A 16,366-nucleotide genomic window follows, 5' to 3' on the forward strand; every position below is an offset into this window, starting at 1 on the left:
AGAACATTAGCTCTACATATAACACCTGAGGCTGGGGAATGGAATGGAATGCATGTGTTTTTGCCAAACTTAACTTTGTCAGCCTTCAAAAAATCACTGTCTTCAGAGAGCTCTGAATTCTGCCAAACCAGCAAGCTTGAGTTGGCTAGAGAACACACTGCATGAGAAAATGGGATATTCCATCTCAGACTAATCTTATTTCCCCCATCTATATTGAACAATGGAAACATTCAGTGCAGAATTCTTCACCACGAAGGGCTCATGGAATAAGAAAGCATTGAGACTTTTTACTCATTTCCCTACCTGGAAGTTTTATGGGATAGTGTATAAGTTAAAGCTCCTCAGAGGCAGCTGTAGCTTATACTCTGGTATTTACGCAGAATTTTGTGCAACCATTTTCTACAGCATTCAGTAAAGTAAGTCAGGTAATCCTGACAGTAAAGTAAGTCAGGTAACCATGTATCACATGGTACATGCAGCACCTCAGAGAATTCGTGTAGAGACACACAGTGACCTCCACCAGGAGAGCTGTGTGTATGTGCTGGGTGATTTGGGAGTTTTCAATTGCATGTTTTCACCCAGATTTTCCTTCAGCAGATCTCCTGCTCTTTGTATTTAAAGTGCCTTAATTGCAGGTGCAAGACTGAGAGAAGCAAGAGCTCTGGTTAGGTGGACAGTGGGCTCTGAAAGAGTCCCATAACTCCCCAGCCAGCATTTCTTGAAGGCCAGTCCTGTGCTAATTCTGTGAACAATGAGCTGTGTGTTCACAGCATTGAAGTGTGCCTCACACACTTCTGTCTCCCCAGAGCAGTTGACCAAGAGATCTCTTGACATAGTAGGAATAACTCTGTGGAAAATATATGGATATATGGTATTTCCCAATTACTATGGTAAAGTACCAGGAATTTTTTTTCACCTTTAACTTGCTTTGAATTGAGGTTTTATTTCTCTTGCCAAGAATTTTATCTCCAGAGCATGTGGAGGCTAAAACACAGTTTTCAGCCTGCAAGTCGAAGGGTACCAGTATCAACACTGGGAAACAAACAGACCCAAGAGAAGGGCAGGGCTGGAGGAGCCGCAAACCCAGGGAAGAGCTCTGACATTTGCTGTGCTCTCAGAGCACTTCAGCTTCTCTGCCTCTGTTTTTGAAGAGCTTGGGCTGAAAGCTGCTGCCTGTGAGTGCACAGCAGCATCGCTAATGATGTTCAGGACCATTGTGGTCAGCCTTTCTCTAAGAGCAAGAGAAATACCCTAAGTGCTTCTTTCTTTTTCCCAGTGCTGGTTGCCATTTCATATAATGGCAAATATTATCCTATCTATTAATCTCTAAATTATAAAGGAAGTTCTAAATTATAAAGGACTTCTTACCTTGTACAGTATGTAACTGGTCATGGTGAGAGTAACAGCTAATGTTTTCTTGTTCTGCACAAATCATTTTTAGTGTTTGGTATACAAAGTTCCAGGCTTCAGGGAATGCCACAGTGTCCCCTCTAGCCATTAATAACTTCCTTCCAAAATTTATTATTCTTTAATCTTTCCCATAACATATGAATTACAGTCCCTAGTGGAAATTCCTCATTTTCCTGCATATATCATTTCAGGTTTTGAAATTCTACAGTACTGCCATAAGTGTAAGATTAATATGCCACCCTTCTATTCCTTTGAGCAAGAACCGGAACTTCACATTGCCACAAACCTTTTTTTAACTGTTCTGAGTCAAATTTCCATTTTTATGGGGTTAGCAGTAAGTCTCTTGCTTTGGGGGACTGCTGCAATTTATGATCATGCTTTAGGGAAAACTAAAGCTTGCCCTCCCTATAGGTACTCACTGTTTTGTAAGTGAAGAAAGTAGGATATTGGGAGAGGAACGTGAAAAATTCTGGAGCTTCAGAGGGCTTCCCTTAAGATTATTCATAAGCTGTCTGAGAAGGCAAAGCAGGGCACTGGAAAGGATTTTGTCAGTTGTTCCTTGCAAGGCAGTCTGAGCTGGTTGGATGCTTTTAAACTCTAAGCCAGTTCCTTTGGTGATCATCTGTTAGTGCTCTAAGAGAACCCTGTTAGTGCAAAACAATAGATAAAAAATAGTTTATGGTTATTTTCAAATGCTGAAATGTATCTACTTTGAAGTCTACTCCTGGAAATCTTAAGTATCTTAAGTGCATGCCACTTCAACTTGGCTTCTCTCTAGGTGCCTCTTTCAGGCTTTGTGGTTCCCTGTGCACTGACCATCCAGGCAGGAATCAAAGGAATTAAACCTTAAGCAACACTTAGAGAAATGTGTGTGCAGTTAGTGGAGTTAGGCTCTTGTATTTCATAGTCACCAAATGGGTGGGGTAGAAGCTGCTCACTCCCAGAAGGGCTGAGCCTACAGTCACGCCTGTGAGGTTGAAGTTGTCTCTCATCATTAATGTGAAGATGTGTGAAGACATTGCTGACAGGTAAAGGAACACAGAACTGGAATGTTTTCCACTGTCTAAGCATGCAGTCCTTTCATAATGTTCCCTTTCATAAGCAGATGGTGCTTCCTGTGACAGCAGTGATGTGTTCTGCCCTCTGCCGCCATTCCAGCAGCTTGGTTTCTAAAGTATTAGAAGTCTTTTCCTAATTCTCAGATTACATTTGTTGCCAGTATATAACAGTTTGTTCTTGAATCCTTTTGCTTAATTTATTCTTGTCTTGATGGTTGTTTTGGTGGCAGCCATATTCTTCCTTAGCCTTTTTATTTTAGACTCAGCAGATGTTGCTGTTTCACAGAAACAGACCCAAGTTCCTCTGAGTCTGCTTCAGGCTGACTGTAACGAGCCAACTCAGATGTGGATCTGCTGATCCATACTCATTGAGAACAAGGTTGGAAAGAGCACTGAGAATCCCCAGGCCATCCTGTGCCCACAGCCACGCTGACACAGAGCTGTGCTGCATCCCAGCCATGCTCAAGTCAGCTCACAGTGCTCTTGCTGCATCATCTGCTCAAGTGAGGCCCAAAGCCCCCCATTTGTTGTCTGGATTTTGAGTTTCTGTCCCAGTAGTATCTGCTGATAATAGAGCCTGTTCCATATCCCAGATTTCTTTTTGCACAATGATTTCGACCACAGGTTGATTTCTTACTTAGAACCAGGCTGAAGCTGTTGCTCTGTTTTCTCTGCAAGCTGCCTTTACAGTTGCTCTCAAGATGGAATATCCATGTGCTCAGGCATCCATCCAGCCTCTACAGGGACTGGATGTGTATGTGAATTAACAGTGGTGTGAGTACTGCAGCTTGTGCTAATGTGGCAATCTGTTTTCAAACCAAAAGCAGGGGAAGTCTCCTGGAAAGTGCCAGCTGGCTACTCCTGGTTCCTGTTGAAACAGATGAAAGACCTGCCTCTTTAGAAACCTCCTAGTAAAGATTGTTTCCTGGAGGGAAGTTGGGGTAAGACATTACTCTGAGGACCCACTTCCTCAGTGGGAGGCTGCACAGCAGAAAAAATAACTTCCAGTTCAGAAAATTCAGCTTGGAGAGACAGAAGGCAGTACAACCAATGGCAATAAAAATATGAAATAAAACACTCTAATAATGAAATATTTCAAACAAAACCACCTTTTTAAGGCCTTTTCTTGTATGCAGGGGAGTTGCAGATCATTCAGTGAAGGCACTGATGGAACAATTAAAAATCGCTTTTGAGGCATTATAGAGCTGAAAAAGATCTGCCTTGGGTAGAATGTCATTTATATGTTTCACCAAATTTATTAGGTTTTTATGGGGCCAAGAGAGAGAGATTGCGATGTTGTCTCTCGGGTCAGATGAGATTATACGGCACTGTACTCTAAATAGTTTATTACTCCCTGAACCATTGCAGTGTGTGTTTTGAGTCCTACAGGAAAAGAACAAGCAGATAACTTGGAAACCTTCATCAGACAAAATCCAGTGGGTTGTCAGACAGATCCTGACTGAGAACCACACGTTTTTTCAATAACAGGGATTTGGGCAGCAGGCAAAGAGATGGGACTGCAGTGAACAGCCTTGCAGGAGTGGTTGGTTACAGTGCCAGGGGAGGTTGGGTTTATGTGAGATAGGTCAGAGTCTCAGCAGCCTTCCCTGCTGAGGGAGAGTCAGATATTCCCTTCTGTGGAGTGAAAGTGCCGATCATGTTGGAGTCGGCCTCACTGTCCATTTGTGGTCTCTGCTGCCTCACCTCTTGGAGCTGTCAGCCCACACTGCTTGAGCAAACACTGCTCATGGATCACAGAGAACAGCCTGTTCTGCTCCTTCCTTCTCCTGCTCAGCAGAACTCAGCTGAATTCCTCCACAGTGCTGCTGTGGATCTCACTGCCTCCCATACTCCCACTTTGCAGGGAAGATTGTAGATCCATCCTTGTTTGCCACAGGTTTTCACATGGAGAAGAGCTGCCTCACTCTCCCCATTCTGCCTTCTCAGCTCACACCTTTTGGATCTTAATCACTAAATTTCCTGTCATCCAGATTTCCTTGGGGTCATTCGTATGGGTGGATGTGGCACAGAGGGACATGGCTTAGTGGTGGGCTTGGCAGTGTTAGGTTTACTGGTGGACTCAATCTTAAAGGCCTTTTCCAAGAGAAAAGTTTCTATGATTCCTGCTGGTACATGTAGCAAGAGGATTCCAGTCACCATCCACAGACATTTTCCTAAGATTGCTGTTTTCATGGGAATTAAGAGGGAAATGCTTTTCCTTTCTACTTACTGCCAGTTTTTTCGTTTGATATAAATACCATGTGGGCATCCTTATAGCTAAAGATGCAAAGTCTGTCTTCTGGAAAAGGAAGTGCAAGTTAACATTTCTGTGTATTGGAGGAGATGGATTTATTTCTAGGAAAGGAGAAAAATTAAATCTGGGTCCTGAAAATTGCAAGGTGATAGAAATAATTTTTTTTTTTAAGTTTCTAAAAACCCCATGGAAATTTTGAAGAATTAAGTATTTCTTAAGACAACTCCCTTTCTGCAGCTGAAAACACTGTGTAGAATGTAAATAATACAAGTGCTCTGCCCTTCTTGTAAAAGCTGCTCTTCCCTGCTTGCTCCTACAAACTTCCTGTGTGCCACAAGCCGATCCTGATCCCATGGGACTCCGACTCCAAGCAGGGACTTAATCTTGGAATCCCCACGAGCACTTCAGCAGTGTTCTGTGTTACTGTGCACAACTGTGGCTTTGTGGGTACATTTTATATGCACACATAGGTGCTTTCAGTTGTGTATTTGTTGCACTCTTTGGAACTCCTTTTTTCTCAGCAATGTAGAATATAATGGGAGGTAACTGGAATTGTTTATAACCTTCAATGCCCAAAGCAGCTGAGACTCCCATATGACTCAGATGAGTTTGTTAATTGTCAGTTTGCTTTAATGTAATGATTCAGAAATGTAATCTGTTGTTGAAGTATTTATTCTGCTACTGTTATTTCATTACTCTTTATTGGTTTTTATTCATAAGAAACTACTCATGGTTAAATATATGTTTTATATTTACATACACATGCACATATGGATATATTTCTACATATATATTTAATTTATAGCTAAAAGATAAGCAGTGGTAAGCAATGACATTAATAAGGCCATCACAGAAGAGCATTAAAGTAGGCAGCTGGGAGCTCCCCCAGTCTTGTGTGCAAGTGGCCACACACAGGGCCAGGCCAGTCCAGAATTCTCCTCACAGCTCAAAAGGAGCAGGGGCAGTGCATTACTGGAGTTCCTCTGCAGGTGTTTGGCATTGTCCACTGCTGACATAAAGAGCAGCTAACTTGAACACAATGGATGGGTTTGGGAACAGTGCCCTGGGAAATTCTGTCAGCTGACAGACAGGTGGCCAGGGGCAGCAAATGTGTGCAGTCCTAAAGAAGCCTTGATTTGAGCCTTGTCTTTAAGACATGAAAAGAGAGTGAGTAACTTTTCCAGGTGTTTTCTGTCTTTGATGCGAAGTGTCTTGGCATTTGGAGAGACTGTACTGGGAGCACCCAGTTTGTGGCTTTTGCCAGGTGACAAGGAGGGGGACCCTTGTCCAGCCAGGGTGCTGTGCTGTTTTCCTCGTTTGTCTGCTTAGAATTGAACTCCAAGTTCAAGATGCTGAAAATGCCCTACCAGAAGTACAGCTACACAGGTATCCTCTGAAGGTTCCATGCCTGAACCAGAACCTGTGTCTGTACGGCTGGCAGGTTTGGTGGCACTGAGAGTATCAATTATGCATGATTGAAATGAAGTGTATTTTAGTAGCAGATAGCTGAAAAGCCTTGCAATGTATTCCTAATTCAGCGGCATCGCCTTGAGCTACTCTGAGGCTTCTTTTTTAAACTCAGACATTAGCACAAAGCACACCTCTGACTGCAGGCATTTAAAGATCAACAAGGGCCGAAAAAGCTTTTAAGATCCAATGAAACCAGGAAAACAACCACGTTGCCTTTCAGTGTCAGGTTAGATTGCCTTCTTATGAGTGCAGCTATTTCAGGTACAGAGTGCTTGGTGGTTTGGGTTTTGTTGTGTGAGGAAAGTGTTCCCCAGAAAACATCTGTTTCTTTCACCTGCAAACCGCAATGTGCTGTGATGAGGCAGGACTGTAGCCACAGAGGCCCAGGGGGACGGAGGAAATCTGGCTCAAAGGGATGAGCATGGGTTTCTGAAACATGGTATCAAAAAGAGCACTTAAAAGGAGAGAATGCTTTTAGAGCACAGATACACCGCAAACTGGGCAGGTCAGGTTGCTTGGAAGCCTGACATTCTCCAGGCCTGCCGATACTGTTTCTTAGCAGCAGTGTTTGCCTTCTGCTCAGAACAAGAGAATTTAATCTTCTTTTTCCACAACAGTGAAATGTTCAGCTTTTCCATAAGATAATAGTAAATTTCCCTGTCATCTGCAGCATCTAAAAATCTATCCATGCAGTAGAGCTGCTGCTTTCCCTTCTGTGGTCACATCTTCATTTTTAACTTGCTGTTGAACTTCAGGTGTAGCTCTCATGCATGTACTACAAGTTAAGTACTACAACCTTGATTTGTAGAACACTTTATAGTAGGTTTTAAGCCAACAAATAGTGTAATGTTAACATTATGCTGTATATTTATATGCATGTGTTACATACACCAAAATAACTCTTCATTCATTTGAAATGGAAAAAAAAAAGACATCTTAGAAGGTAGGGAATTACACATTAAAATCATACATGGTGTCTCCCTTTCTTCTGTGGGGAAGGAGGTGACTTGGGGATGTCAGTGTACAGCAGGAATAAGTCTGCCTGTGCTGGTGCCCTTGGTTCAGCCTGTCAGGATAAATACAAGGTTCTGTGTGCCCTGTGTAGGAGGGGAGGGCCCTGCTGACCAGGGAAAGGCCAGTGTTATGTTTGTCTCTACAGCAGCAAGGGGACAGGCCTGGGGAACTGGCCAGCCCCACATCAGCCTCTGAAAAGATCACAGAGCACCTTTCCTTTGGAGCCCAAAATGCCTCATCTCCAGGCTGGTGCGCTAAAGGACTGTGACAAAGGATAATCCAATCCCTGTGTTGGTTGCAGCATTGTGGCCTAAAAATCCAGAGCAGGTGGCTCTGGGCATGCAGGGAGAGGAACGCCTGCCATGGGGTGGGATTCAGCCATTTAATTAAATAAATGGTCTTCTAAGGGCTGCCTTTTTGATCTTTCAGAGGATGACATGAATAATTACATCAGTCGATACTACAATGAGCCCAGCAGTGGTAAGTGTTGCTTGAAAACACAAACATGAGTGGTATTTTTGCATTGCATTGTGTGCTGTAAACCAGACAACACTGAGCAGTGGGTGGTGGAGATCTGTCCTGGAAGTGAAACCCACCACAGAGTCTCTGGGTTTGGTCTATGGAAGGGTGTGCTAACAGTAATTCTTCTGAAAGTTGAAGGGCCCCAAGTTTGCTCTTGCTGATGGCACTCAGGATGGTTTGGAGATGTGGGAGAGGTTAATTCCCTGTAGCTGGGTTGTCCAGCCCACAGAGCAGTTCAAATGGATCTGAGAATGAACAGCACGGACAAAACAAATGAAGAGAAAAAAAGTGGGGAGACAGCTTAGCCCAGCACCACGCTGGGGACCTTTCAGAAAGGTTAAACTGAATGGTGGGAAACCTCAGCAGCAGGGCTGTGACCTGAGGGCAGCCTTCAAATGGATGTTCCTGGCAGGCGTCCTGCTAGCACAGGGGATTCCTGCCTGTGCTGGGGGCTCTGCCCATGGTGGGGGCTCTGCCCAGCCCTGCTGTGCAGCACTGGGGGCTCTGCCCATGGTGGGGGCTCTGGCTGCCAGCACAGCAGGGCCAGAGGAGGCTGAGGGAGACATAAAGGTATGTGTGATTTAGTGTAAACATCCAGATATATCTTTATATAAAGACATGTGAAAGGCTGTGTCTGTGTACATACCCAGATATTTTATTAAAATATATAAAATATATAAAGGAGTGTGAGAGGAGAGATGGTCAGAATATATGTGTATGTATTACAGAAATACATGTGTATGTGTTATAGGAATGAAAATATGTATCTCTGTATAATGTATTAAATATATTTATAATCCTGTATATACATCCACACACATGGAAATAGATTTATATGTAGCCAGAGCTACATAAAACAGAAGAGTTGTGTGTGTGAGTGTCTGGTTGTAAATCCAGCTGGGATCCAGGAGGATCCAGGCAGGCTGGAGAGGTGGGCTCCTGAATTCGCCTGGAGTTAAGCAGGGCCAGGGGACGGTCCTGGTTCTGTGTCCGGGCACTCCCCAGCACAACGCCAGACTGGGGACCAAGGGATCAAGAGCAGCCCTGAGGACAAGGACCTGGAGCTTGCCGTGACCTGGCGCTTGCCATGACCTGGCCATGCTCGCCTGCCCTGCTCAGGTGAGCCCCACCTGCAGAGCTTCCCCAGCTCCAGCTGATGTCAGCAGAACGTGGAGCTGCTGCAGCAAGTCCAGAGGAGGCCATGGAGCTGCCTGAGGGCTGGAGCTGCTCTGCTCTGGGGCCAGGCTGGGAGAGCTGCTGGGCTGAGGCCAGGCACAGCCTGCACAGAGAGGCTGGGGCTGGTCCATCCCTGGCAGTGCCCAAGGCCAGGCTGGATGGGGCTGGAGCACCCTGGGATAATGGAAGGTGTCATGGCAGGGGTGGGACTGGATGAGCTGGAAGGTCCCTCCCAAGCCAAACCATTTTGTGACTCTAGGAATACATGGATATTGTATTGTATATGTACATTGTGTCATATATGTATGGGGGGAGATACATATGCTTGGTAAAGACAGCTTCTGTATACCCGTTTATAGATTAATATATGTGCGTATGAATACATCTACAGTATGTTCCTATATATTTAAAAATCTGAAAAGGCATTTGTACATGTTTGTGTCTACACATATATATTTTATATGCACTATAAAAATATGTGTGTGTGCATATATAGCTGTAATGTATTATGTATCTATAGCCATATCCATGCATGGAGAAATAAATACTTTATAAAGATATGACTATGTATCTATACATAGTCTGTATAAAGATACATAAAGTGAGGCATATATGTGTGTATATATATGTCTATCCCATATATATGGGGATATATACATACACATTTACTTATATATAGATATGCGTGAGAGAAAGTATATTCATATTTTATATTTCTTAGGCAATATATATCAAGGGCGTGTGAATGGCTATATATATATTTAATATGTATCATATGTATGACATATAACATGGATATATCTGTGTGTGTATCGTGTATAGGTATTATATTAGATCCCTATATACAAATTCCCCACATAGACACATACAGGGGGAAAAAAGTATGTCTATATATTTTATTTTAAAACATAATTGCATATATTTTAGAAGTGTGTATGACTGTCTGCATATACGTATCTTTTAAATCTGTATTATGCATGTTATTGTGTGTATTTTTATATATAAAAGATATACTTGTTTTATATAAATATATAGGTATATCCTATATCTGTGTGTGTATAAATAAGGCTGTTTATGCATATATATGCAGACATACAAAGACAGGTAAAGATCTGTGTACTACATTGGTATTTTATACATGTATAAATATATGTAAAGATATATATATATATATAGGGAGAGATACATGTGGGTAGGTATGTGAGAGCCACTTTAAATACATTTATTTAATATTTTATTTAATATTTTATTATTTATATTTTATATATTAGAAAAAAATGTGTGTGTATAGACAGATGTATTATATATAGAATATGTGTACATATGTAGATATATTATGAAGGGGAAATGTAGATATATGCATAGAGACATTCCCTCTATAAAAATGGATGTGTATATATAAAGCTGTGTATATGGGTATATAAAATCTGTATGTGTGTGTGAGAGAGCCTCATATGGATACATATCCATAGACACATGAATTATACAGAGAGCTGTTTTAAAAATGTACACACATGCACACAGAGGTATACAGTATTGGTTTTATTTGTGTCTGTCTCTCTATATACATCCCCAAGCTATACAGGACTATATATATAAAGATGTATGAATCTATACATAGGTGTAGGTGTATGTAAAAAGGAGGGAAAGGGGTGAGGGACCATGTCTGTGCATATACATGTATACATCATGAGTGTGTGTGTTTACATACAGCAGTGATGTATTTCATATGTATATCCCTGTATATATATTCCACGTGTCTACAAAGAGACTCATATATATGTGTGTAAGCATTAGAGCTATATACATTGTATACTATAGATGGGGCAGATATATATACATATTCCCCCATCTACATGGATAAATGTAGATACAAAAGAGGGGGGACACACCCTGTATATATACCTATGTATTTTACAGAGAGAGAGCGAGCGTGTGTGTGTGTGTGTGTGTGTGTGTGTGTGTGTGTAGCGCCAGAGAGATACATACACAGGTATATGGTACTGTTTAGATGTATATCCCTGTAATATACATTGAGAGACATTAAAAGGGGGGGGTGTACATACAATTTTGTATGTATAATTGATGTCATGTATCATGTATTATATATCCGTATATATGCAGTCCCTGTGTATATAGAGACAAAGTTGTATATGTGCATATATGTATGTATATGTACATATGTGGGGGGGGTGTTCTATTTAAGGACAGCAGACTGTATTTAAAGGGAGTATTGTGTGTTCCATGTATCAAATGTCCATATGTCTGTATGCTGTATTTTACAGGGGACTCTTCATATATACACACACTGCCTGTATCACTATAGAATGTGTATGATGTGTGTGAGAGACTGTGTGTGTATGTATGTATATATGGTGAGCAGGTATATAGAGGCATATCCTATTTACTTATAGATGTGTATGTGTGTATATAGATATACGCACACATCCCTTGATAATAGCCCCCATTATACAGATAGTGATAAAGATATATGTGAGTTTTCAAGTAAAGGTACAATGTATTTTGTATTTTTTTATATATATTTATACATATATATTATGTACATGCATCTTATATAGAGAGAGAGGTGGGATCTTTTTTATTTAGTAATAAATAATTATATATATTTAAGGGGTGGGCTATGTACTATAGTGAATATATGTGTGTGTATATATACATATGTATATATGTATGTGTGTGTGTAAAATATTCTGTATGGAGCTCACGTATGCACATATTGCCCATATCTGTAGGGAGAAATCTAAAGATTATGTGTATGTAAAAGAGAGAGGGGAAGAGAGACTATATTTATACAGCTATGTATTCTATAGAGGATGTATGTGCACGTATATACAGGTGTACAGCACTATTTGTACATTTCTCTCTATATATCCCCTTAATACACATGAAGATCTCTAGAAAGGTGTATGTATGTGTATACACACACACACATCTCATTGTCTATGGATAATACCTATTACATATAACATGCATGTGTCTCTGGGTGTGCTTGGGTGTATAGGTATAATGTATATCCCGATATATACATTGTCCATGTACGTACACATGGTGACAAGTCGTGCATTTATACAGAAAGGTAAGGCTGTGCATGTGCAAGTGATACTTGTATGGAATCAAAGAGGGGGGACTATGCAGTGTATTTATAAAATGCCTGCATATTCATAGGTACAGTGTATTACTGTGGGGGGACCGTATACTACAGCGTGTGTGTGCATGTATATGTAATGTGTTATAGAGACACACACGTACTCCCCACATCTATATGGAGAAATCTATGCAGGTTTAGGTTATATATGTATTTAAACTGCGGCAGCTGCATATATATAGGTGCACATTGTATTATATACAGATGTGTATCCCTATATATACATCCCCATAATAAACTTTGGTATCTATAAAAAGTTGTATGTATATATTGTAAAACATGTATGAAGGTTGGGGGTGTCATGTATAGATATAGTGTTATATATGTATTATTTGATACACATTATATATATATATCTTCCTGTATATACATTCCAGAGTTATATACACACACCAGAAGACATAAGTATTCATACACAAAGGTAAGCATACCTGTATGTAAGTGCATACATTCTATTTAAAGAGGGACAATTATGTTTCCAAAGGTGGGAGGACAACAACTATGTCCTATAGATAGTACATGTATATGTTTTATCTATGCACACATGTACACATACACACACAGATATGTATGTAGAAAATGTTTGTATCATATGTATGTATAGGTCTAGTGTATTACATATGGGGCTTGTATGTATGTATATGCACAGAGACAGCGCTTCCCCATATCTCTATGGTTAAATCTATATATAAAGATTAGATATGTATAAAATTAGGTGGGTGAGAGACTGTGTAGATACACCTATGTATTATATATGTGTGTGTCTGTACAGGTATAGAGAGAGGTATGTGGTATTACATATTTTTATATATATCTCTCTCTATAGATCCCCATAATGTACTGGGAAAGCTATAAAAAGGGTCCATGTATATGTGTGTGTGTGTATATATATATATATATATATATATAATATACATATATATTATATATATATATATATAATATTACATAGATGTATATATACATTAAAAGACTATAAGGGGGGAGGGGATGTTCATGTATAGGTAAAATGTATTCTGCACATCCCTATAACTATGTTTGGAAGCTATACACACACAGTAAGAAATCTATGTATTTATATATAAAGGTAAGTGCGTGTGTGAAAGCACAGGTGTGTTCTATTTATAGATAATAATTATATGTATTTAAAGGTGAGATGTATTAATAGTCTCTATATCCTGTGTTATGTAGAATCTCCATATAGTTTAAAGATGTGTATATAAATAGCTATGTAAATACAAAGGAAGGTGTGTTCATGTATAGGTAGGTATCATCTCTTACATATATATCTATCCAATAAATACATATACACATACAGAGAAATATGTATGCATTTCTACAGAAAGGTAGAGGCGTTGTAAATATTTTATGTAATGGTAGGTAACTGTATGTCTTTCAAGGGGGCACTGTATCTTGTGTGTGTATAACAGAAGGTCTGTGTATCATGTATTCTATATGGGCCTCATACAGACAGTTCCTCATCTCTATATATAAAGATCATGTGTACATAAAAGGGGGGGGAGGAGAGACTGCATCTCTACGCCTGTGTATTTTATGTAATAAATGTGTGTGCTCATGTATGTATATACAGGTATGTGGCATTATGTATAGCTGTGTATCCCTGCCCTAACATCCCCAGTGTATATAGAAGGAGATAGATAAAACGCGTATGTGCATAATTTAAAGATGTCTCGATAGGGTGGGGGTTGTTAATGTGTAGATAAGTGTGTGTGTATCTATTTATGTATATCCCTATGGGTATACACACACATATAGAAAAATGAGTACAATATGGGGGATTGTATGCTGGTGTAGCAGGACCTAATTCCAGATATTTAAAGGGAGGGACTATGGCCTATAGGTACTTATTGCCTCTCCATGTATACATGCAGGCAGAATGCATACATACATACCCCTTTAGCTATATGACTAAACCTCTAGGTGTTCATGTTTGGGTGTGACTGTATATACACACACATATTTAGGCATACAGTGTAAGTTACAGCTGTGTATCCCTCTACAGCTGCTCCCCCTTGAACAAACAGAGATAGGCATAGAGAAGGCTGTTCCTGTTACTGTATACATAAATATATGGATGGATTAAAGGGGGACTGTGTAGTATAGTGTGTGTGTGTCTCAAATGGCTTTGTGTACATAGATACCGGTACAAAGCATTACACATGAACTTGCTGTGGCTCTCTATACACCTCTCTAGCCACTCACCACTGTCCCTGCCCACATGGGCTCTCAGCTGCTCTGTGCTCTGTCCCTGCAGACAGCGGAGTCCCCGAGGCTGCCATCTGCGTCGTGACCACGGCCGCCATTGATGTGCACCGGCCCAACATCTCCTCGGAGCTGTTCACGGTGGAGGTGCCACTGCGCCTGGGCAGCACCGGGACCTCTGCCAGCATCACGTCAGGCAGTGCCTCGCGCTCCACCGTCAGCTCGGGCACACGGGGCTGCAGCGAGAGCAGCCAGACCCTGGGCTCGTCCCCAGACTGCAGCACGGCCTGCGAGGAGCCGGCCGAGGCCGGCGCGGGACCACCGCCGGAGCTGGTGCCCACCCGGCAGCGCGTGGCCCACGCTGTGGTGCAGGAGCTGCTCTCGTCCCTGTCGGAAGAAGCCTGCTTGGCACAGAAGGGGCTGGATCCTGTCAACCTGAAGCTGCCCAGCCCAGCGGGCTCAGTGGGGACCAGCCCCGACCTGGGCCACCGGCTCAGTGTCTACAACCGCAGGAACCAGGAGAGTCTTGATGTCTTCCAGCTCAAGCCACTCCTCGACTGCCCCCAGGCTGCCCCAATGATTGAGGAGAAATATGGGGCCCTGGGGCCCCCAGAGCCACGGCTGGGCAGGGTTCCTGAGGCATAGGGCCAGCCTGGGGGATAGGGACTCCTGTGGGGAACACACTCTCCATGCTGGCCCACGAGGTTACCACAGGCGAGGTGGCAGTGCTGAAGGCAACCTGCGGCATCTCCTGCAACAGGCACCAGCCCAGGGCAAGGCCAGCGGCACCTCTGCTTGCCAGTGTCTGTGGAACGTGACCTCCTGCCCTGCCACCAGCTCTGGGCCAACTGGGACCTACGGTGGCCATCTGGGAACAATGGACCTTCCAGCAGTTTTAGGCCAATATGGACCCACAGTGCCTGGAGGGACAAATAGATTGTGCCGGAAACACTATGAACCTTTCACCAGTCCAGGGCCAGCAGAGCCCCATAGTGCCCAGGGGCAGGACAGAGCTGCTGGACAGCTTGGGCCCAGCCTGGCTCCCCAGTCAGACCCCCAGCCTGACCCTACCCAGGGGCTGAGCACGGCTGGGAGGGGTGTGGAGATGGGAATAAAAATTGACAGACACATACTGCCTTCCTGCCTTGTATCGCTCTTGCTGCCTTTTCTTACCTGTCTTCCCTGTCTTGCTTTCTTCCACCCCACCACTCCACGTGCCATGCAATTGACCACCAAAAAAAAACCCCAACAAAACCAAAAAACAACCATCCCAACACCACAGTGACCAATCCCACCTCTTTCCAGTAAAATCCTTTATTTGCCCTTACTCCACAGCGCCAGGTCCCATCACCAGCACTCACTTCTTCTTCAGGAGCTCCGTCATCTCTGGCACTGCCTGCAAACACGAGTGCCAGGGTAGTGCATGTTCCCCTCTGACCCCCTCAAACTCACCCCTGTGCAGTTTCCAGCCCTGCAATTATACTGCCCACCCTCCCACCCAGCACACCACTCCAGGGGCTGTGGGTCACCCCAGCTCACAGCACTCCCCACTTCTCTCCTGCTGAATAAAGCCTCTTAATTATTTAAGAGAGCTACATTTCCATTAGGTGGAAATAATGCATTCGTACAAAATTTATTAAGGAAATTGTCTACATCGTGTTTCTTCAGAATGTGACTTTGTCTCTGGCTTACAAAGAGGCCCGTGCTCACCACGGAGCCAGTGGGCATCATTTCAGGAATGGCATTAAGTGCTGGCAGAGCTTCTGCCTGTGCCTCCGTAGAGCCACGACACTCCTGCCACTCACACGTGTGGCCGTGCACAGGCAGTGACACACAGGCCCTGGGACAGGGCTGGCTCACGGCTTGGGGCTCCAGAGGGAACTGCAAGCTCCTCCTGGGCACTGGTCAGTGAGGCAGCAAGCCCAAGCAGAAAAAATCACGCCTCCTGCCAACTCTGTACTTCTAAACTTTATGAAGCTTAAAAATACATGCAAGAACCTATGTGCGGTTATTTCCAAAATGGGTCAACCTCAGGAAACCAGAACCAAGGCGGGTTGGCTGTGACAGCCCCCC

The 16,366-nt window shown here is 42.7% G+C and overlaps 2 protein-coding genes across 2 annotated transcripts in view; one reads left to right on the forward strand and one right to left on the reverse strand.

Moving 5' to 3' along the window:
* TMEM266 (transmembrane protein 266) overlaps positions 1-15,459 on the forward strand; it is a 57,709-nt gene extending 42,250 nt beyond the window's left edge. Inside the window, exons 11-12 of the mRNA XM_082290353.1 lie at positions 7,636-7,686; positions 14,346-15,459. Of these exons, the coding sequence (XP_082146479.1) occupies positions 7,636-7,686; positions 14,346-14,938 (644 nt within the window). The 3' untranslated portion in view covers positions 14,939-15,459. The remainder of the gene's footprint in view (positions 1-7,635; positions 7,687-14,345) is intronic.
* Positions 15,460-15,591: 132 nt separating this feature from the next.
* Positions 15,592-16,366, reverse strand: part of ETFA (electron transfer flavoprotein subunit alpha) — a 29,595-nt gene continuing 28,820 nt past the window's right edge. Inside the window, exon 12 of the mRNA XM_082290354.1 lies at positions 15,592-15,689. Coding sequence (XP_082146480.1) covers positions 15,651-15,689 — 39 coding nt within the window. The 3' untranslated portion in view covers positions 15,592-15,650. The remainder of the gene's footprint in view (positions 15,690-16,366) is intronic.

The sequence above is a fragment of the Coloeus monedula genome (genome assembly GCF_965178545.1).
Source record: "Coloeus monedula genome assembly, chromosome: 14".
Classification (NCBI taxonomy): domain Eukaryota; kingdom Metazoa; phylum Chordata; class Aves; order Passeriformes; family Corvidae; genus Coloeus; species Coloeus monedula.